This window comes from Trachurus japonicus, chromosome 22 (assembly GCF_045865225.1).
Source record: "Trachurus japonicus isolate A0001 chromosome 22, Traja_1.0".
Lineage (NCBI taxonomy): Eukaryota > Metazoa > Chordata > Actinopteri > Carangiformes > Carangidae > Trachurus > Trachurus japonicus.
The window spans coordinates 1,276,804-1,298,467 of record NC_140928.1 but is presented as its reverse complement, the minus strand read 5'-3'; the positions used below and the strand labels follow the sequence as shown (position 1 = coordinate 1,298,467).

The 21,664-nt window shown below is 43.7% G+C and overlaps 2 protein-coding genes across 2 annotated transcripts; one reads left to right on the top strand and one right to left on the bottom strand.

Moving 5' to 3' along the window:
• The first annotated feature begins 2,996 nt into the window (after positions 1-2,996).
• LOC146963180 (E3 ubiquitin-protein ligase TRIM35-like) lies at positions 2,997-4,452 on the top strand. The gene has a single exon (XM_085767975.1). The coding sequence runs from the start codon at positions 3,007-3,009 to the stop codon at positions 4,450-4,452; it is 1,446 nt and encodes a 481-aa protein (XP_085624101.1). The 5' UTR covers positions 2,997-3,006.
• Positions 4,453-5,560: 1,108 nt separating this feature from the next.
• On the bottom strand, positions 5,561-20,797 carry heatr4 (HEAT repeat containing 4). The gene is made up of 12 exons (XM_085767974.1): positions 20,782-20,797; positions 19,374-19,565; positions 18,383-18,619; positions 16,112-16,174; positions 15,786-16,006; positions 14,574-14,678; positions 10,775-10,893; positions 10,099-10,282; positions 9,152-9,221; positions 8,809-8,998; positions 6,713-6,773; positions 5,561-5,839 (listed from the first exon to the last, which is right to left on the bottom strand). Exons 1-12 carry the CDS (start codon positions 20,795-20,797, stop codon positions 5,561-5,563), a joined length of 1,737 nt encoding a protein of 578 aa, XP_085624100.1.
• Between the last annotated feature and the right edge of the window lie 867 nt (positions 20,798-21,664).

The following is a 21,664-nucleotide window of genomic DNA, read 5'->3' as shown; positions in this document are numbered from 1 at the left end:
TTAGCTCCCAGATGTAAAAGCATGTAAGGCTTGGAGGATGATTTGTAATGCCAGATTAGAAAAGTTACATAAGTGTACCTTGGTAGTTTGTTTTTTTAAACTCTGTTATGTCTTTTTCTGTTGCAGTTATTTACTTTAATGTATGAATCTGCAAACTCCTATTTGAACAGGTTTATAAGAGTGTTTTTTTGTGTGGATGTCTGGATGTATGGAAACTTACTGAGGGTCCAGTACCTGTGGATGGGGGGCTTTGGGAGATTTAATGGAGTTTAATAGACAGGAACTAAACTTGACTGTCTCATGTATGAATTGTAGGCTATATAATATAATAATAATATAATATCTTTTGTTTGTTATATTTGAAAAATAAAAAAAGTAAGAGTAAATTTATAGTAGGTGTGTAAATGATCAATAATCAGTATTATTGGCAGTACAAGAGAGGGCCCCAAAATAAAAATGTTGCTTAGTTCCCCATGGAGGCTTGGGCCGGCCCTGACATTACAACCAGTGGTGACAGTAATGGAGTACATTCACTTGAGTACTGTAGCTACTTAAGTACATATCCAGAGGATTTGTACTTTACTTTAGTATTAGATTTCTTTGGTACTTATTACTCTTACTTGAATACATTTCCAAGACAAATATTTTTACTTTTACTCGAGTTAATTTCTAGAAAGGCTGAAAAGTCGTCGTTACTTTCAGGTCTGCTCTTTTTTTTCTTTTCTTTTTTTTTTCTAAAATACTGTTGGACACAAGCTGTGTTTGTCAAAGAAGGAAACCCTAACCCTGGTTTCAAAGAGTTAATTCTCAGAATCAAGAGTTAAAAGGTTCTTAAATTAATTTAGAAAAAATTATAGTAATTCATTGATGTGAAAAATAAGAAATTTACTCGTACTCTTATTTTTTACTTAAAGTAAATTTAAAAGCATGTACTTTTGGATACTTAAAAGCAAGTACTTTTTACTCTTACTGGAGTAACATGTGGACTGAGCTGCTTTTACTTGTAACGGAGTACATTTTGACCAGTAGTATTTGTAGCTACTCTTATTCAAGTACTGGGGTCGAGTACTCTGTCATCTCTGGTTACAACGCGGTAAAAAAAGGCCGAACTGATGAGGTCAAATGTGGTCAAATATTGAGGAGGAAGAATAAAAAGCAGAGCAGAGAGGAGGAAGATGAAAAAGCAGAGCAGAGAGGAGGAAGATGAAAAAGCAGAGCAGAGAGGAGGAAGAATAAAAAGCAGAGCAGAGAGGAGGAGGAAGGAAAAAGCAGAGCAGAGAGGAGGAAGAAGGAAAGCGGTAGGTGGCGGTAATGCTCCACTAAGCTGGATGAGCCGCCATTATTCAAACCCAGCAGCAGAAGAACAAGGAAGCAGAAAGTAAACAGAAGGAGAGGAGCCAGTCAGAGAGAGGTGAGTTCATGTTTATGTTTAAAATAAAACGCGGTGAAAAAGCCCAAACCGACGCTGAATGTGACTGAACGAGGTCAAACATGTCGTCGTTTGTCGCCATGACGGTTCATTCTCTCATTGTTCACACCAGTTTAGCATCGTTTAGCATCGTGTAGCTCAGTGTGAGGGCTGAACTCTGAATAGTCCAGGCAAAATAGCGTTTTCCGACAGACTAATTGTAACAGAATGTTTTTCACCATCCATCATTTCTATGAGGTGTCTAGAACAACATACTAAAAGTCCTAAGAAATCCTAGTTGGGGAAATATGTTTAATTCTCATCATTATTTACTGTATAAAGTCTATGGTGCTGAGAACAATACACCCTAATGGGGCTATTTTTTCCCTTTACTCCTATCACAATGAAACTTTACACAGAGAAAGTATCCATGAAATGTAACATTTTTTGTATTACAAGTTTCTTTGAAAATGAATTTGAATATGCAAATGAGCCTTACACTAATCAAATATGCCCAAAATACACCCGAATAGGCTTCTTTTTTCCCTTTACTCCTACCACAATCACACTTCACACAATAAAAGTATACATGAAAAGTAACATTTCTGTATTTCAAGTTTCTTGGAAAATTAATTTTAAATATGTAAATGAGCTCAACACTAATTGACTTATGGTCAAGGAGCCATAAAGCCACAACCAGCATCTTTTAAACCTGAAGCTCCGGTCTGAGTTCACATGTTATCATCACGACGGTGTTTATCAGCTTGGTTTGTTAAAGGGAACTGTGCTGTTCTGGTCTCGCTCTTCTCGCCCATGTGCATTTGTTGTTCCCTTCCTTCCTTCCCTCCCTTCGTCCTCCCTTCTTCTTGATCCAATTGACCTGATCTGTTCCCTATACCTCCATCTTTCTTTCCTTCCTTTTCCCCTTCCTTCTTTCCCCTATTCCTTCCTTGAATGAATCTGTTCCCTCCCTCCATCTTTCTTTCCACAATCCTTTTCCCCTCCCTTCCTTCTTCTTCCTTCCTTGAATTAATCTGTTCCCTCCCTCCATCTTTCTTTCCTTCCTTTTTCCCTTCCTTCTTTCCCTTATTCCTTCCTTGAATTAATCTGTTCCCTCCCTCCATCTTTCTTTACTTCCTTTCCCTTCCTTCTTTCCACAATCCTTTTTCCCTCCCTTCCTTCTTCCTTCTTCTTCCTTCCTTGAATGAATCTGTTCCCTCGCTCCATCTTTCCTTCCTTTTCCCCCTTCCTTCTTTCCTCCCATCTTTCCCTTTGTCCTTCCTTCCTTCCTTCCTTGACCCCGGAGGACAACAGGAGGGTTAAAGTAAAAATGTAGCACAGCCACGGGAGAAATCCTGCTTAGTTCCTCTTTAAAGGGATAGTTCAACCGCTATAGTCACAGCAGTAAGTTCATGCATGTTGTCTTGAGATCCGCGGGGCAGAGACACGAGCTGCTCATTGAACACAATGGACAAAACACCCGTTTTGCGCTAAAGATGGCGGTAGGAAGCTTCTGCACTGATATAACTGTGTTTTTCATGGACATTACCTGACTCCACTTCCTGTCTGCTGTTTCAGATCACTGTACCAGAGACTAAATGGCTTCCAGATTAGAGGAGGGTCTCCGCTGTCCGGTCTGTAAGGAGTTCTTCAGAGATCCTATTCTTCTGTCCTGCACCCACAGCATCTGTAAAGAATGTGCGGACAACTGGTGGAAAGAGAAAGAAAACCCAGACTGTCCAGTTTGTAAGAGAAGATGTTCAAGAAAACGTCTACCTTGTAACCTGGCGTTGAAGAACCTGTGTGAGAGCTTCTTAAAGGAGAAAAGACGGAGATCTTCAGAGCCTCTCTGCAGTCTGCACTCTAAGGAACTCAAACTCTACTGTACAGACAAATCTGAGCCAATGTGTCTCATCTGCAGAGATTCAGAAGAATATGCGAACTACAGTTTCAGACCCATCGATGAAGCTGCTTTAGAATACAAGGAGAGCGCTCAGGAGGGATTGGAGTTCAAGTTAAAGTGCTATGAAGAATTTAAATTGAAGTTGGGTCAAACAGCAGAACACATTAAGGTCCAGGCCAGAGACACAGAGAGGCAGATTAAGGAGCAGTTCAAGAAGCTTCACCAGTTTCTAGAGGAGGAAGAGGAGGCCAGGATGGCTGCACTGAGGGAGGAAGAGGAGCAGAAGAGTCAGAGGGTGAAGGAGGAGTTGGAGGCTCTGGACAGAGAGTGGGAAGCTCTTTCAGAATCACTCAGAGACACAGAGGACGAGCTGAGAGCTACAGGCATGGAACTCTATAACAAATACTACAAAGCTTACATGAGAGTCCTAGGCTACCGCCCAAAGATGAGCAGAGGAGCTCTGATAGACCAGGCCAAACATCTGGGCAACCTGGCCTTCAACATCTGGAACAAGATGAAGGACATGGTCTCCTACAGTCCTGTGGTTCTGGACCCAAACACTGCTCATCCATTTCTCATCCCGTCAGAAGATCTGACCGGTCTGAGAGCAAGAGGCAAACAGAAACCTCCCGACAATCCGGAGAGAGTTGGACGCTTCGGCTCGAGCGTCGTGGGCTCTGAGGCGTTCGGCTCAGGGACTCACAGCTGGGATGTGGACGTTAGATATAGTGCAAACTGGATGTTCGGTGTGATAGAGCTGCTGGATACCCCAGGGCGTCGATATGGCAAATTGTGCTCATTTGGGACCTTTTGTGGAAGGACAGATGATGATGATGATGGTAGTGATAATTACGCTCTGCGCTGGTGCAGGAGGAGGTACGGGCGGGTCCGGGTGACTGTGGACTTGGATGAAGGACTGGTGAACTTCACTGATCTCGAAAATGACGGTGAACTCGTACACACCGCCTCAAGAAGATTCAAGGAGAAGGTGGTTCCATACTTCTCTGTCTCGATGGACTCCACGCTGCAGATAATACCGTCGAAGATCACGGTGACGGTGGAGCAGGACGGACCGCACGTCAACACAAACGTTACGACCGATACGCAACGTACAGCTGTGGTTGAAGACGGCAAATGTTAATTCACCAAGTGTTTATAGCTCCTCAGATCTGACATCTCTGACATCAGAGAAGATTTACTGATTTGATTGGAGTGTGTGATTCAAAACAATTTTACAACCTTCAGTATTAAATGTAGTGTCATAGTTGCAACATTGTTTTAGTTTAGTTTGTTGAACTGTTTCACTGCTTTTTCACTGTTTTGATTCAGACGGAGAAATGTAACATCATCGTTGGGTTTTGTTTTTAATTGTGAAGACGAAGATGGAAAAACCCTTGTTCATCAATAACTGTATGTTTAATCATCATCATGTCAGTTCATCATTACAGCTGAAGTTTTCCATTATTCCTGTTTTACATCATCATAATAAAGTTTTGTCTTGACTTTGAATCACTTGTTCTGATTTCTGCCTCATGTTTAAACTTCTCCTGCTTCTACAACCAATAATAACACAGTCATTTATTAATATCAGTGACTGAGTCAGACAACCCAAACTGGACCAGTTACAACTTCTGAGTGGTTGGAGACTTAACTAGTCTCTGTGTAAACCCTGTGTCAGGACAAACTACAGTTGCTATTTGCAGTTGTTTCCATTGAGAGGTTTTTTGCAAATGAGCTGTAATGTCCAGGTAAAGTCTAGTCTCGCGATATCCCATAATTCTTTTAAATTCTGCTGCTGTTATTGTTTTTAACAGAAGACGTTTTTATATTGATACGTCTGAAAAACCACCTCACGAGAGCCTCAAAATGTTTTAGCGATATTTGAGAGGTTTTTCAAAACGTAGGCGTTTCCATGACCAGTTTTTTACTGCGATATTTAGATTTTCCGCATTTATATGGGAAATGGAAACACAACTACAGATGCTCAACAAAAACATGGAAACTAAAGACTAACTTTAATACCAGTGTCGTCATTTATTCATGAATGAGACGCATTTCAAAACAGTTCATATGTTTTATTCCGAGTCCAATATGGAAGGAGGGAGCGTTGCAGTCGTTCCTTGTCTTGCAGTGGTCAGTTATGGTGAGTCAGTGGTGGTCAGTGACAGTCAGTAGTCATTGGTGGTCATTGGTGGTCAGTAGCAGTCAGTAGTGAGTGGTGGTCAGTGACAGTCAGTAGTTATTGGTGGTCAGTGACAGTCAGTAGTCGCCTCGTCGGTGGTCTCGATGGGCTCGGTGGTCTCGATGGGCTCGGTGGTCTCGATGGGCTCGGTGGTCTCGATGGGCTCGGTGGTCTCGGTGGTCTCGATGGTCTCGGTGGTCTCGATGGGCTCGGTGCGTTGGTGCTGGCTCAGCAGCCGGGCCACCACCCGGGGGTGCAGGCCGAACCAGGCCGGTTTCTCGGCCTGCAGCTTCTCCAGCAGCAGAACTCTGTCGGCCACCATCCTCCACTCGCCCTGACGCTTCACCTGCAACACAACCACCTGCAGGTCACTGGGGACTCTGGACCACAGACACAAGTGACAGACGACCTGAATGTAACGGCCCTTTCCATTAGGGATAGTAGGCTACCTGGTACACAATATTTTTTTTCGTAGGATAGGTCCGGGAAAGTCCCACCTTTCCCGCCTTTCCCGCCTCTGATTGGCTAGATGGGCTCCATTTTCGACTCTGATTGGCTAGAAGGGCTTTCGCCTGATTGGTTGTTTGTTTTGGCTGTGAAACGCAGGCTGTCGGCAATCTAGTGTGATAAGTGCCTAGATCTACCTGGACTCTCTCTACTTATCTGGCCTGTCTAGCCTCTACCTGGTCTTTTTACTAAACTTAACCAACTCCTTTCTTCATTGCCTAAACCAAACCAATGGCACAATTACACTTCTCTCAAACTCAAAATGTAAACTTGGAATATAAATCTAAACACAAAATTTTTCGGAATGTGAAACCAGCGGGGATCGAACTCGGATTTACCACACCGCAGGCGAAAACGCAAACCGCTAGGCTATGGCATCAGAACACACTAGAAATTTCAGTTTGTGTATATTTTAGTTAACTGCAGTACTGTTGTGAGATGACGTTACACGGCCAAATCAAATAACCAATCGGAGAAGAGCTCATCCAGCCAATCACAGGCGGGGAAGGCGGGACTTTCCTGGACCTATCCTATGAAAAAAAATATTGCACCTGGTACCTAGTTCTTCTTTGGTTCCAAGCGAGCTGAGCTGATAGTAAAATGTCACATCAACAAACTGCAGACCAGCGACATGGAACCACACCAAGGTGCAGACGTTGCTGAGTCTGGTGCTGAAGAACTGAATGGTAATGTGAAGTAAAAGGACATGTACCTGCAGCCTGATGAACTGAGTGTCACTGTCTCGGTCCTCCTGCAGCATCTCTTTGATGGTCCTGAAAAAAACAAAACAGTCGGTAACTGGGTTTCCATTCAAATGTATCGAATTTATGGGCGGATTTTGTGAAAATGCGCAAAAAGCAAATGCAAATTTATGCCCGTTTCCATTCGTTATTGTTTTGCGATTATTGGGAGAGGAGGAGTGCGCCGTGAGATTACGTCTTAAGAGAGCGTGAATGTGTCCAGGACAACAGTTGACACTCAGCTGACACTCAACATCATGGACAATTCCTACTTTTCAGACTATAGAGTACCTGAGCACCTGAGTATCAGCCGCACCAGCTAAATTTTAAAAGAAAATACATACATAGGCCTCACTTGAACCACAGCAGAGCCACGGTAGATCCATGAGACATCACCTCGTACGCCTCCATCTTCACAGTAACACTCACTCATCTTACACATTCTGATGGTTTCATGTAGATCGCAGTACGGCGGCAACGAGTGGCAACGAGTGGCAACGAGTGGCATGGTTTACTGTCCGAATGTTTGGGGTCACTATTCAAGTCGTACTCAAGTACTCGTTAGGCAACGATGAAACTTATCAATGAACGAAACACACACACAAACACGGGCACATGGACCTGTCGCATTGTAACGGTAATAAACAAATGTGCTAAATCTAACTAATGTGTCGCACTAACCCCACCCTCAGCCCCCAAAAGGGTGGTTGGAAGTTTTTCCAACCTGGGACCATTTTGTCTGAGGTGATTCCAATTAAGCAATATTACCCGAGAGGGTGTGCTTTAACGTCATTTGAGCACGACGGTGATGCGGTCAGGACCGAGGCGCTTGCGCCGAGGTCCGCAAGCATCACCATCATGTTGATGGACGTTTTGCTCTCAAAATTGAAAGTTTTTTGCGAGTGTGCTTCCCGTTTCCATGGAAATAAATGGGGTCTGACTAATAACTGAAACACAATCAGTCACGTCAGTAGACTCCTATGTGTAATGGAACCTAGTTCACCTCTACAGCAAATAGTCCGAACCTTAGTAACGACCTAGCAACAGAAATGATTTTCTAGTCCCAGATGAGTGAACTCTGAGCTGACGTTCATGTTTTAACGTGGTCTCTGACTTTCCCGAACTAAATCAACACCGCACAAACTCGCACAAGTTATAACAAAGATGCCGTTTTTTTCCTTTCACAGATGTAGCTTCTACAACCGCAAACTCTGCATGTAAATGAAGTTATAGCGCCGTGTCGCCGACACAGCTGATAGAGAAAGCCAAACGATTACTCCAGATTATTTAAAAGCCCAAAAGGCGCAAGCGAGAGAGAGGGAGAGAGAGAAACATACAGGTAATCACCTCCGTTTTATCCAATGAAATATTCAGCTCCAGGCCATATTTTAAAAAACATATTCACCGCGATCACAACTCGTGTCTCTCCGACTTTGTAACGTTACACACATGGGAGGGAGACAATCCTCTCGGCTGTAACGGGGAAGTTTACAATATATTAACAAAAAATAAAATAACATAATTGTTGTATAAATGTGACTTTGGCAGCTGTCAGGAACAACCTACAGGAGGTCAATGTAGTTTGTGATTTATTTTCACGAGTAATAAATGAAGTTTTTAAAAATAAAAGGGGGAAAAGTCCATGTTGCCATGGAGATGTGTAAACAACATGACATGGCGAAGTAATATTTTCAGTGATGAGTCAGCCGTGCTGTAATGCTGATTTGAGCACGTTCTAAATGTCTTATTGACCAATCAGATTGCTTGGTCGGAACTACTTGTTGTATAATTTTGGTTCTGAACCAAAACCAGAACTGGCTTGTTGGAAAAGGGGAAAGAGACTTCCTAAGGGACCAGAATTATATCAAGAACCAATCAATGACAATGGGTCCTCAGTGATTCTGGACCAACCTTTCTGACGATATCTCAAAGGAGGACAAATAACTAAGTCCAGTTGCTTTCGATTTAACCTCCTTTGAGATACTCTGACCTGGACAAATGAGAATATGCACAGCCTCTCTGACGATAGCGTTCATACCAACTCTCCGTTAGAAGCGGTTGGTTGTACCTGCGGACCAGCCAGTTGGTCTCCTCGTGGAGCCGCTGCAGCAGGAAGCTCTGCAGCTGCTCCGGGGCCATGCCGGCATCGGGCAGCATCCTGCAGGCCGCCACCCGCACCTCGGCCTCCTCCGCTGCCTCCATGCAGCTCTGCAGCGCTTCCTGCACATCGGCCGACGACAGACCCAGCACGCCCACAGCTGCAACGACAACACACACACACACGTTCATTCATCAGCTGCAACGACAACACACACACGCGTTCATCAGCTGCAGGCGGCGCCCTGAAACAACAGGAACACAACACATGGACTGATGTGAACCAGGACTCGGTGGTGGTTTTCAGTTTTTACCTTTAATGGCCGACAGTCGCACGTCCTGGATCGGGTCGGTTTCAATCATCTCCAGCAGACGCCTCTCAACCTGGAGTCAACCCAAACATAGATAGGATAGGGATAGTTCACTCATGATTGAAATTTCATTATCTCATTATCTCCTCCCCCTCATGTGGACTAAGGGCTGGGAGAAGTTTCAGAGTCCTCCGTGGCTTCTCTGAGTTACAGGGGGTCTCGGCATAGCAGTGCATGTCCATATGACGGTTGCAAATGGATACCAACTGTCTTCGTAACAAAAAGACACACCAAAAAACATCCAAATACCTCCATGCTGCTCGTATGTAATGTCCGTCTTGTATTGAAGCCCTGACAAGAGAAATTGTCCCGAAAAAAATTAAATAAGTCTATATTTAAAGCTTGTTTGTAGCAGAAGCTCCTCTTCCCGGTTCGTCAAATTTGGATGAACCGGGAAGAGGAGCTTCGAGAAGCTTCCGCTACAAAACAAGCTTAAAATATAGAGTTATTTAATTTTTTCCGGGACAATTTCGCATTTCGGGGCTTCAATACAAGAGGGACATTACATACGAGCAGCATGGAGGTATCTGGGTGTTTTTTGATGTGTCTTTTTGTTATGAAGACAGTTGGTATCCATTTGCAACCGTCATATGGACATGCACTGCTACGCCGAGACCCCCTGTAACTCAGAGAAGCCACGGAGGACTCTGAAACTTCTCCCAGCCCTTAGTCCACATGAGGGGGAGGAGATCATGGGTGCAATTTGAATTTTGGGTGAACTATCCCTTTAAGAAAAGAAATGAACTTTTCCACAGTGTTGTTATTAAACTGCACCGAGCTGAACCTGAAGCTCTTTCTGAAGGAGTTTTAAAGAACTACTTGGATTCAAAGTGTCAACTGGCCGAACACATGTGGAGACGGAGTTCCTGCTCCATCCCATAATGTCTCACCGTCTGGTCGTTGAGCAGCAGAGCAGCGGCCGCCTGGCAGGCCAGTCTCCTGACGGAGGAGGACTCGTCCCTGAAGCAGGACTCTAGAGGCTGCAGCAGCTCGGCCGTCCTCAACCCCAGACTGCTGAGGAGCTGCAGACCTGCTGCTCTGCCCCGAGCTCCACACACACCCTGCAGCTTCATCCTGCAGCACACACACACACACACACACACACACACACACACACACACACACACACAAGGAAGGAAGTTTGGCACATTGTGGCTCATCGCTGAATAGGAAAAATATATGCAGCAGTAAATGATGTTTGTTTTGGAGGCAAATGGAGAGGAGATGCACATATAATGTTACAGCCTAGATAACCGTTAAACGTTATTTCCGTCACATACGAGGAACACAACTTCACACCATACAACAATCACAGCTTAATATAAATTTATTTCATATAGGCTACTGCAATAATAGACGAGGGCCGCCATGTTTTGATGTTGTCGTGATGTCAAGTCGGAAAGTCGGAGCTCTGAAATGAAACCCAAGTTTCCGACCTGTAATTTCAGAGTTCAATTCATTTTTTACAACTCGGAGCTCGTTTTTTTCCAACTTCTGAGTTGTTTTGAACGCAGCATGAGACCCAGACCAGGTTTCTGTAGCAGTGAGATGTGTGTGTGTGTGTACCTGAGCTGGTGGTGAACCTCCTGTCCCTTCCCCAGCTGCAGCAGCGTGCGAGCAGCGGCCAGACGGACCTCCTCACTCAGGTCTCTGGACATCAGCTGGACCAGCTTGTCCACAACGTCCTGTTGGAAGACACAGAGAAGACACAGAGAAGACACAGTGAGACACAGAGAAGACACAGTGGAGACACAGTGAGACACAGAGAAGACACAGTGGAGACACAGTGAGACACAGTGGAGACACAGAGAAGACACAGAGAAGACACAGTGAAGACACAGAGAAGACACAGAGAAGACACAGTGGAGACACAGAGAAGACACAGAGAAGACACAGAGAAGACACAGTGAGACACAGAGAAGACACAGAGAAGACACAGTGAGACACAGAGAAGACACAGAGAAGACACAGTGAAGACACAGAGAAGACACAGAGAAGACACAGAGAAGACACAGAGAAGACACAGTGAAGACACAGTGGAGACACAGAGAAGACACAGAGAAGACACAGTGAAGACACAGTGGAGACACAGAGAAGACACAGAGAAGACACAGTGAAGACACAGTGGAGACACAGTGAAGACACAGTGGAGACACAGAGAAGACACAGAGAAGACACAGTGGAGACACAGTGAAGACACAGAGAAGACACAGTGAAGACACAGAGAAGACACAGAGAAGACACAGTGGAGACACAGTGAAGACACAGAGAAGACACAGAGAAGACACAGAGAAGACACAGTGAAGACACAGTGAAGACACAGAGAAGATACAGAGAAGACACAGAGAAGACACAGAGAAGACACAGTGAAGACACAGAGAAGATACAGAGAAGACACAGAGAAGACACAGTGAGACACAGTGAGACACAGTGAAGACACAGAGAAGACACAGAGAAGACACAGAGAAGACACAGAGAAGACACAGAGAAGACACAGTGGAGACGCAGAGAAGACACAGAGAAGACACAGTGAAGACACAGAGAAGACACAGAGAAGACACAGAGAAGACACAGTGGAGACGCAGAGAAGACACAGAGAAGACACAGAGAAGACACAGAGAAGACACAGAGAAGACACAGTGAAGACACAGAGAAGACACAGAGAAGACACAGTGAAGACACAGAGAAGACACAGAGAAGACACAGTGAAGACACAGAGAAGACACAGAGAAGACACAGAGAAGACACAGAGAAGACACAGAGAAGACACAGAGAAGACACAGAGAAGACACAGAGAAGACACAGTGGAGACGCAGAGAAGACACAGTGGAGACGCAGAGAAGACACAGTGGAGACACAGTGAAGACACAGTGGAGACACAGTGAAGACACAGTGGAGACACAGAGAAGACACAGTGGAGACACAGAGAAGACACAGTGAAGACACAGTGGAGACACAGTGGAGACACAGAGAAGACACAGTGGAGACACAGAGAAGACACAGTGAAGACACAGTGGAGACACAGAGAAGACACAGAGAAGACACAGAGAAGACACAGTGAAGACACAGTGGAGACACAGTGGAGACACAGAGAAGACACAGAGAAGACACAGAGAAGACACAGAGAAGACACAGTGAAGACACAGAGAAGACACAGAGAAGACACAGAGAAGACACAGAGAAGACACAGAGAAGACACAGTGAAGACACAGTGAAGACACAGTGGAGACACAGTGAAGACACAGTGAAGACACAGAGAAGACACAGAGAAGACACAGAGAAGACACAGAGAAGACACAGTGAAGACACAGTGAAGACACAGTGGAGACACAGTGAAGACACAGTGGAGACACAGAGAAGACACAGAGAAGACACAGTGGAGACACAGTGAAGACACAGAGAAGACACAGAGAAGACACAGAGAAGACACAGTGAAGACACAGTGGAGACACAGAGAAGACACAGAGAAGACACAGTGGAGACACAGTGAAGACACAGAGAAGACACAGAGAAGACACAGTGAAGACACAGTGGAGACACAGAGAAGACACAGAGAAGACACAGTGAAGACACAGTGAAGACACAGTGGAGACACAGAGAAGACACAGAGAAGACACAGTGGAGACACAGTGAAGACACAGAGAAGACACAGAGAAGACACAGTGAAGACACAGTGAAGACACAGAGAAGACACAGTGAAGACACAGTGAAGACACAGTGGAGACACAGAGAAGACACAGTGGAGACACAGAGAAGACACAGTGAAGACACAGTGGAGACACAGAGAAGACACAGAGAAGACACAGAGAAGACACAGTGAAGACACAGAGAAGACACAGTGAAGACACAGAGAAGACACAGAGAAGACACAGAGAAGACACAGTGAAGACACAGAGAAGACACAGAGAAGACACAGTGAAGACACAGAGAAGACACAGAGAAGACACAGAGAAGACACAGTGAGACACAGAGAAGACACAGAGAAGACACAGAGAAGACACAGTGGAGACACAGTGAGACACAGAGAAGACACAGAGAAGACACAGAGAAGACACAGTGAGACACAGAGAAGACACAGAGAAGACACAGAGAAGACACAGTGGAGACACAGTGAGACACAGAGAAGACACAGAGAAGACACAGTGAAGACACAGTGAGACACAGTGAAGACACAGAGAAGACACAGAGAAGACACAGAGAAGACACAGAGAAGACACAGTGAAGACACAGTGAAGACACAGCGAAGACACAGTGAAGACACAGAGAAGACACAGCGAAGACACAGCGAAGACACAGAGAAGACACAGCGAAGACACAGCGAAGACACAGAGAAGACACAGAGAAGACACAGTGAAGACACAGAGAAGACACAGAGAAGACACAGTGAAGACACAGAGAAGACACAGTGAAGACACAGAGAAGACACAGAGAAGACACAGTGAAGACACAGAGAAGACACAGAGAAGACACAGTGGAGACACAGTGGAGACACAGTGAGACACAGTGAGACACAGTGAAGACACAGAGAAGACACAGAGAAGACACAGAGAAGACACAGTGGAGACACAGTGAGACACAGAGAAGACACAGTGAAGACACAGAGAAGACACAGTGGAGACACAGAGAAGACACAGTGAAGACACAGTGAAGACACAGTGAAGACACAGTGGAGACACAGAGAAGACACAGTGGAGACACAGTGAAGACACAGTGAAGACACAGTGAAGACACAGTGGAGACACAGAGAAGACACAGTGGAGACGCAGTGAAGACACAGTGGAGACACAGAGAAGACACAGTGGAGACACAGTGAAGACACAGAGAAGACACAGTGAAGACACAGTGAAGACACAGTGAAGACACAGTGGAGACACAGAGAAGACACAGTGAAGACACAGTGAAGACACAGTGAAGACACAGTGGAGACACAGTGGAGACACAGAGAAGACACAGTGAAGACACAGTGAAGACACAGTGAAGACACAGTGGAGACACAGAGAAGACACAGTGAAGACACAGTGAAGACACAGTGAAGACACAGTGAAGACACAGTGAAGACACAGTGGAGACACAGAGAAGACACAGTGAAGACACAGTGAAGACACAGTGAAGACACAGTGGAGACACAGAGAAGACACAGTGGAGACACAGTGAAGACACAGTGGAGACGCAGAGAAGACACAGAGAAGACACAGTGAAGACACAGTGAAGACACAGAGAAGACACAGAGAAGACACAGTGGAGACACAGTGAAGACACAGAGAAGACACAGAGAAGACACAGAGAAGACACAGTGTAACTGACTGAGCTGCAGTGACTGTGTGAAGAGCAGCAGCAGCAGCAGCAGCAGCAGGAGGTTTCTCACCTTGTTGACTGGTCCTCCCAGGCTGCAGAGCGCCTCACACACCATCAGTCTCCTCTCTGACTCGGGGCTGTTGAGCCACTCAGCCAGCAGGGAGCGCACCTGAGTCTGTAGAGGACCAGCAGCTGGTTTTACTCTCTAGAAACCTGAGCACAACTTTGATTCACTGCCTATGGGAATGCTCTAAGATTTTGGTATTTTGGGAAAATGTAGTTAAATGCAGAGATGGACAGAGTACTCAACCCCAGTACTTGAGTAAGAGTACAAATACTACTGGTCAAAATTTACTCCGTCACAAATAAAAGTAGCTCAGTCGACATGTTACTCCAGTAAGAGTAAAAAAGTATAATTTCTTTTTGTGCCCCCAAACAGTTCACTTTAGGCGGCTCCTTGGGAAAAATGTTCTGGTCGAGCCCTCACTACCGCAAATGCTCAATAAAATGCTCCCGACACTTCATTGTGCTTTATTGAATGTTTTTTCAACTACAAACAAGCCTGACACGCAACTTATATATTGCAATCAATTTCTAATTTTGTGACTCCGCATTTCTTTTGTACGTTTTGTATTTGTCATGATAGGTCTTAAATTTCATCCATAATGGTTTTTAAAAGGTCTTAAAAAGTCTTAAATCTGAGCTGGTGAAACCTGCAGAGACCCTGTTTTAGAAAAAAAAAGGGCCGACCTGAAAGTAACGAGTCCTTTTCTTTGTCTGTGTGAATGAGCGGCTGTTTGAGGGGATATAAATGAAAGTGTTTGTACATTCGACATAAAGTCTGATATGCACTTAAAACTTCAATAAAAAATATAGTTAAAGGGATAGTTCACTCAAAATTCAAATTCCGCTGCAAACAAGCTTGAAACATGGACTTATTTAATTTTTTTCGGGACAATTTCTCATGTTGGGGCTTCAATACAAGAGGGACATTATAGACGAGCAGCATGGAGGTATTTGGATGTTTTTTGGTGTGTCTTTTTGTTACGAAGACAGTTGGTATCCATTTGCAACCGTCATATGGACATGCACTGCTACGCCGAGACCCCCTGTAACTCAGAGAAGCCACGGAGGACTCTGAAACTTCTCCCAGCCCTTAGTCCACATGAGGGGGAGGAGATCATGAGGGAAGTTTCAATTTTGGGTGAACTATTCTTTAAAAAAAAAAAAAGAGACCTGCTGACAGTGAGAACCTGAGGCGTGGCCAGCGTGCTGCTCTGACCGTGTGTCTGCTGAGGGCGACGAGCTGTGAGACGATCAGCTGGACGTCAGACGGCCGGTCCCGGTCTCGGCCGCTGGGAGCTCTCTGCTGGGCGGCGCCCGGTTTGTCATCGTGGAAGACTCGCGCCAGAAGTCTCTGGATGTTCTCCCTGCTGCTGCCTCCATCCAGCTCCACGGTCTGATCCACATCGGTGGACCCGTCTGCACCAGGACCCAGAGGATCTGTAGAAACACACAAACACAACAACAGGTCTAGAGCTGCAGAGTCGGCCGGTTGAACAGAGGAAGCTCAGGGTGGACGCTGCTGCTGCTGCTGCTGCTGCTGACCTGACGCTGCTGCTGGTTCAGTTGGGTCCTGATCCTCATTCAGGCTTCCTGTGGTCCCGCTCTCTGAAACACAATCAGACATCTGCTGCTTTTATTAAAGGGATAGTTTAAAGGCCCCATGGCATGAAAAATGTGATTTTGGTTATTTTTTGGTGCTTGGGGAGGTCTCTGGGCCACGTATATAGATGATATAGATGTATATAGATGATATAGATGTATATATAGACGTATATAGATGATATAGATGTATATAGATAGACGTATATAGATGATATAGATGTATATAGATAGACGTATATAGATGATATAGATGTATATAGATAGACGTATATAGATGATATAGATGTATATAGATGATATAGATGTATATAGATAGACGTATATAGATGATATAGATGTATATAGATGATATAGATGTATATAGATGATATAGACGTATATAGATAGACGTATATAGATGATATAGATGTATATAGATAGACGTATATAGATGATATAGATGTATATAGATGATATAGACGTATATAGATAGACGTATATAGATGATATAGATGTATATAGATAGACGTATACAGATGATATAGATGTATATAGATGATATAGACGTATATAGATAGACGTATATAGATGATATAGATGTATATAGATAGACGTATATAGATGATATAGATGTATATAGATAGACGTATATAGATGATATAGATGTATATAGATAGACGTATATAGATGATATAGATGTATATAGATGATATAGACGTATATAGATAGACGTATATAGATGATATAGATGTATATAGATAGACGTATATAGATGATATAGACGTATATGGATAGACGTATATAGATGATATAGATGTATATAGATGATATAGACGTATATAGATAGACGTATATAGATGATATAGATGTATATAGATAGACGTATATAGATGATATAGACGTATATGGATAGACGTATATAGATGATATAGATGTATATAGATGATATAGACGTATATAGATGATATAGATGTATATAGATAGACGTATAAACTGCCCCGTGCATCAAACTGGTCATAAACGGAGAAACACACACCGCCCATTTGTAGGAACTGTCTCTTTAAGACGAGCAGATAGCACTTCCTCCTTTCTGTGATGTCACACACAAGGTAACTCCGCCCACCGCAACCAGTTGTTTTTTTTTTTTTTCAATTTTTATGAATGCAGCTTAGGTTTCAGTTACTTGCCTGTGATTGGCCCGACCACATGCCACTTAAAAACAGTCAGCCAATCAGAGGAGAGGTTCTCATTCTCTCTTCTGATTGGCCAAATGACCTGTGGCTGCTAGAGCTCCAGAAAGAGGCAACAGAAAGGGGCAGTAGAAACCATATGAAGCAGATCACAGGTACTCAAACCAATGATACATCTGGTTAGGGAAATAAACCCAGAGGAAAGTGCACAGCATGGGCCTTTAAAGGGACAACGTAAAAGTTTTGTTAAAGTGAAGTGTTTCCACTCTACATTTATGAGCCTCCGCACCGTGAAATTCTTTGACCGGCGCAAGACAGACTCATGTTTTCATTCATCAAGAATTAAAGTCAGAGGTTGGAAGACGATCACATACCGTCGTAGTTCCCACCATAAACGGAGATTCATACGGCGGCGTTATTCTCATGACTCGCCACGAAACCGAAAGTAAAGAAACGCTGGTCGGCTCGCCCAGCATTTCCACCACCACTAATAATAACAAAATAACCATAGAGACAAAACCATAGATTTATCTAAAATGGACCATTAACAAGTGGTAACGGAGATTCATCCACATTAATATCAGACTTTTTTATAACCAAATAGAAACTCCTGGTTGTCCCTTTAATTGTCGGTGCAAGCTATTTTTAGAACGGCGCCTCAAATTACCGGCATATATTAACATAATAACATAATATATTGTCATAAAGGAACAAAGAAACCAGAAATATTCACATTTAAGAAGCTGGAATCAGAGAACTTAAAGGGATAGTTCAACATTTAGTCAAATTGGCCCATTGCCATAATCCCTATAGTCATAGCAGTAGGTTCGTTACCTTTAATTGTCGGTGCAAGCTGTTTTTAGAACGGCGGAGCAGAGCCGTGAGCTGCTCAGAGCTACGCTACGGAGGCTCATTATGGGATTTCTTGGTTTCCCTCATCATCAAACTCATCAAATACACAATCCAACAACTCCACAACGCTCTGGTGGTCAAGTTGTGAGCTGCACATTCACCACGCTATGAGATAATAACACAACGTTACCACACAGAGTTGTTTTAGAGGTGTTTTGCTGCGGGTCCCGATCCTCCTCGTGGACCGGTTGGACCCGGTTCTCCTTGGTCGAGTCCTGCAGCGGCGGCCGTCGTCTCCGTGCTGGGGGGCGATGTGCCGACTCTGAGGGATGCAGTCTCCGTGGTAACCAGTCCGGCTCTAGTAACGGCCGAGGAGCCGGGGGCGGCTTCAGGACTGGAGCTGGTTTATAAAACCCTGGTCTGGGACCTGGAGGGACAACGTATTAACAGATAATTAGATAATGAATGCTTATGGCTGATTAAAAGAATGAATAGGAGTAGTAATCACAGGGTTCCTATAGGTTTCTTCAAGTTAAAAGACTATTTATATAAAAAATGAATACCTATTTCTCGGCCTATTTCACTGCCCTACCCGCAAAGAAAAACAAAATCCTTGAATTTCAGAGCGTTTACTGTAGATTAACTGTATCATCCCACTATTTTACTGCTCTTTGTGCTCTATAGGGATGTAACGATATCAAATTCTCACAATATTACAACACCTCAATAACAAGCCCATGATATTTATTGCAGTATCGTAAGTCAACAACAAGAACATTTTGGTCAAAAAATAAAATCTTATCTGCCTTTGCAGAAATGCGATACAGAGAAGTTAAGTACAGCACATCTTTTAAGACCCAGATATCAAAATTCGAGACTTTTTCGAGTCTTTTTAAGGTATTATTTCCAAATTCATAAATTCAATGCTTTTAAGACTTTTTAAGACCCTGCAGGAACCCTGAATCATGTGTGATGTGATGTTTTAGTGCTGTAACTCAGTGCAGAGATAGAGAGAGAGAAGAGCAGGTTGGAGCCTATCTGTTGAAATAAACAACTTCTTCTGAGGAAAACTCAGCAAGCAGAACAGGATGTAATAAATAGACTAAAATTGGAACATGTTGTCCTGTGTACTTCATCAAACGAACATGTGAGTTCAGGTAAGGAAGTCAAACTCCACAGACCTGGTGTGAGTGCTCCGCTGGGTGTGTAGAGGTGTGTGTGGTGTGCGGTGCTGTAGTTGGGGGTTGGGGCTCGGTCGGCGGTTCGGTCCTGGTCGGCGTCGGGGGAGAAGCTGAGACCGGCGGCCGCTTCAGTCAGGAGCTTCTGGAAGACGACTCGACCCCTCACAGAGGAGAAGGATCCATCCATCTCACCTGGTGGAACAACAAACCACAGGTCAAAGGTCAAAGGTCTCTTTATTGTCATGCAACACGTTAAAAACATGAGATCAACGACATTGTGATGCCCTGGTCCCGTGCCAGCCCACTAAGATAAAATAAAATAAATAGAAGTACAATAAATAAAAACTGTACACCACAACACAACACAACACAACACACAGTGAGGCTGCAACAACGGCTTCAGTTCATTATGTTAAAGCAGAAGTAAGTGGTCCGGTGGTTTTGGCTAATGCTGCGTTCGAGGCAGGCTTTTGAAACCGTAAATTACAGCTTCAAGTCACAACTTACGACTTTGTAGCGTTCCAGGCAACCCACTCGTGTTTCTCCGACCTGTTTTACCTGTGAAAGTCACTATAACGGCCACTCGTAACTTCTGACCGGTGAACTCGTACCAGATCGAACTGGTACCACTTCACAGGTCGGAAAAACACCAGTTGCCTTGAACGCACCATAACAGTCCTCGTCCCTACGTCGCCACATTCACGGCGTCCCTTGGCTGCACACACAGCCCTGCATGCCGTTCTCTCTCCTCATTGGATAAAGGTTGTAGGATACAAGGAAAGTTTTCTCCTGGGCTCAGAGCAGAGCAGAGTGACTGACAGACCCGTGTTTCAGACCAAACACTCTATAGAAGTGATTGCTGTCGGAAGATACAACTATTTAAGACTTATATTAACACAAAAATATCACTTACTTCTGCTTTAACCTTTGTCTGTGTAGTTATGGTTTTTTGTTTAACATTTCTTCACAGAAAGTAAATTCTGCCGACTTGTTGTGCAGCCATTAATAAATGAAATAAAAAGAATTTAGTACGTTTTATTTGAACGTTGTATTATAACCTACCCAAACTCTGTATTTTAACCTGTTTATTGCACTCACCGCACTTCCTTTCTTTCTTTCTTTCTTTGTGTATGTAGCCTATGTAGTAGGCTACTGTTGTATATTATGTTGTGTATGAACAAGGCAGTTGTTTCTTTCTGTGCTACTTTTTAAAAAAAACCGCGCCTTGGGATTCACTCACACTGTTACCATGGTTACAAATAATAAACACAAGAGCTGTGGGAGAAAGTCTCATCGTAGTCTGGTCCAATCAGCATCAAGTAGCTAGTAGTAGCCTGTACAATGGATACTAGTAGCAGCAAAGACAGTTTATAAACAGATATCAAGTATCTTTGGTAGTAGCTCTCACCTGAAACCGTCTGCATCACCTGTCAGCTGACTTGTTAGGTTGGCATGGCAACACGCTCAACTCACGCGCAGATTCTATCCGCTTCGAAAAACAACACGGCCGCCATGTTGGAAAGCTGTTGGCGCCCAAACACCACTCTCTTCAAATGTAAATAGGTAAAAAATACACAACTAGCCCTTTACTTTCATGTAGCCTACTGTATCTATATAAGTTTATAGATATGGGTATATATGAATACATGGCTTAGGATTTATTGTTGTAATATTGACTTGTACCTTTCTAAGTTTTTCAGTAAAAAATAAAATAAAAAGTTGATCACAAAAAAATATATATATACAGTAGATACAACTAGCCTACTAGCCTACTCCTGTCAGAGCTGTTACAATAAAAGAATAGATGTAGCTAATAAACAAAACCACTGGTTCATCTTCTAACACCAACAGAAACTGTAGCTACAGCATTTTGACTTGAATATGACTTAATTAAAGGGTTACTAACTAACTTTCTCTTTAACCCTTTCACCAACAGTTCCTATAATAGACTTTTACACATCCATGATTTCACCCCACACATTCCCCTGAATGAAATAATGATTCTATCACATTTATAAACAGGTTAATGTGTGAAACTACTGTATAACTGCATGGCCTGGTAGTAGTTATAATTTATCTATTTTAAGTATTTCTCCCCTAAAACACATTTAAATCACCAGTCACACAAAACTGTAAAGAAACAGTTCTGGTGACGACCTTGTAAATAAAAGCCCAACTGTATTGGTGCTCAATTGTGTTGTCGGCTGATTCACTGTAATGATAGACAGACACATGGACAAGCAACGCCCATAAAACATACAGTAGGACCAGTTACATGTGTCTTTGTAAGG

Bases quoted from the DNA above. Each gene is read 5' to 3' on its own strand.
- LOC146963180 (XM_085767975.1), top strand. From the start codon at position 3,007: ATGGCTTCCAGATTAGAGGAGGGTCTCCGCTGTCCGGTCTGTAAGGAG.
- heatr4 (XM_085767974.1), bottom strand. The intron at 9,222-10,098 runs GTGAGACATTAT...GGTTGACTCCAG, and splicing joins TGCTGCTCAACGACCAGACG to GTTGAGAGGCGTCTGCTGGA. The intron at 6,774-8,808 runs GTACAACCAACC...TGTTTTTTTCAG, and splicing joins ACCAACTGGCTGGTCCGCAG to GACCATCAAAGAGATGCTGC.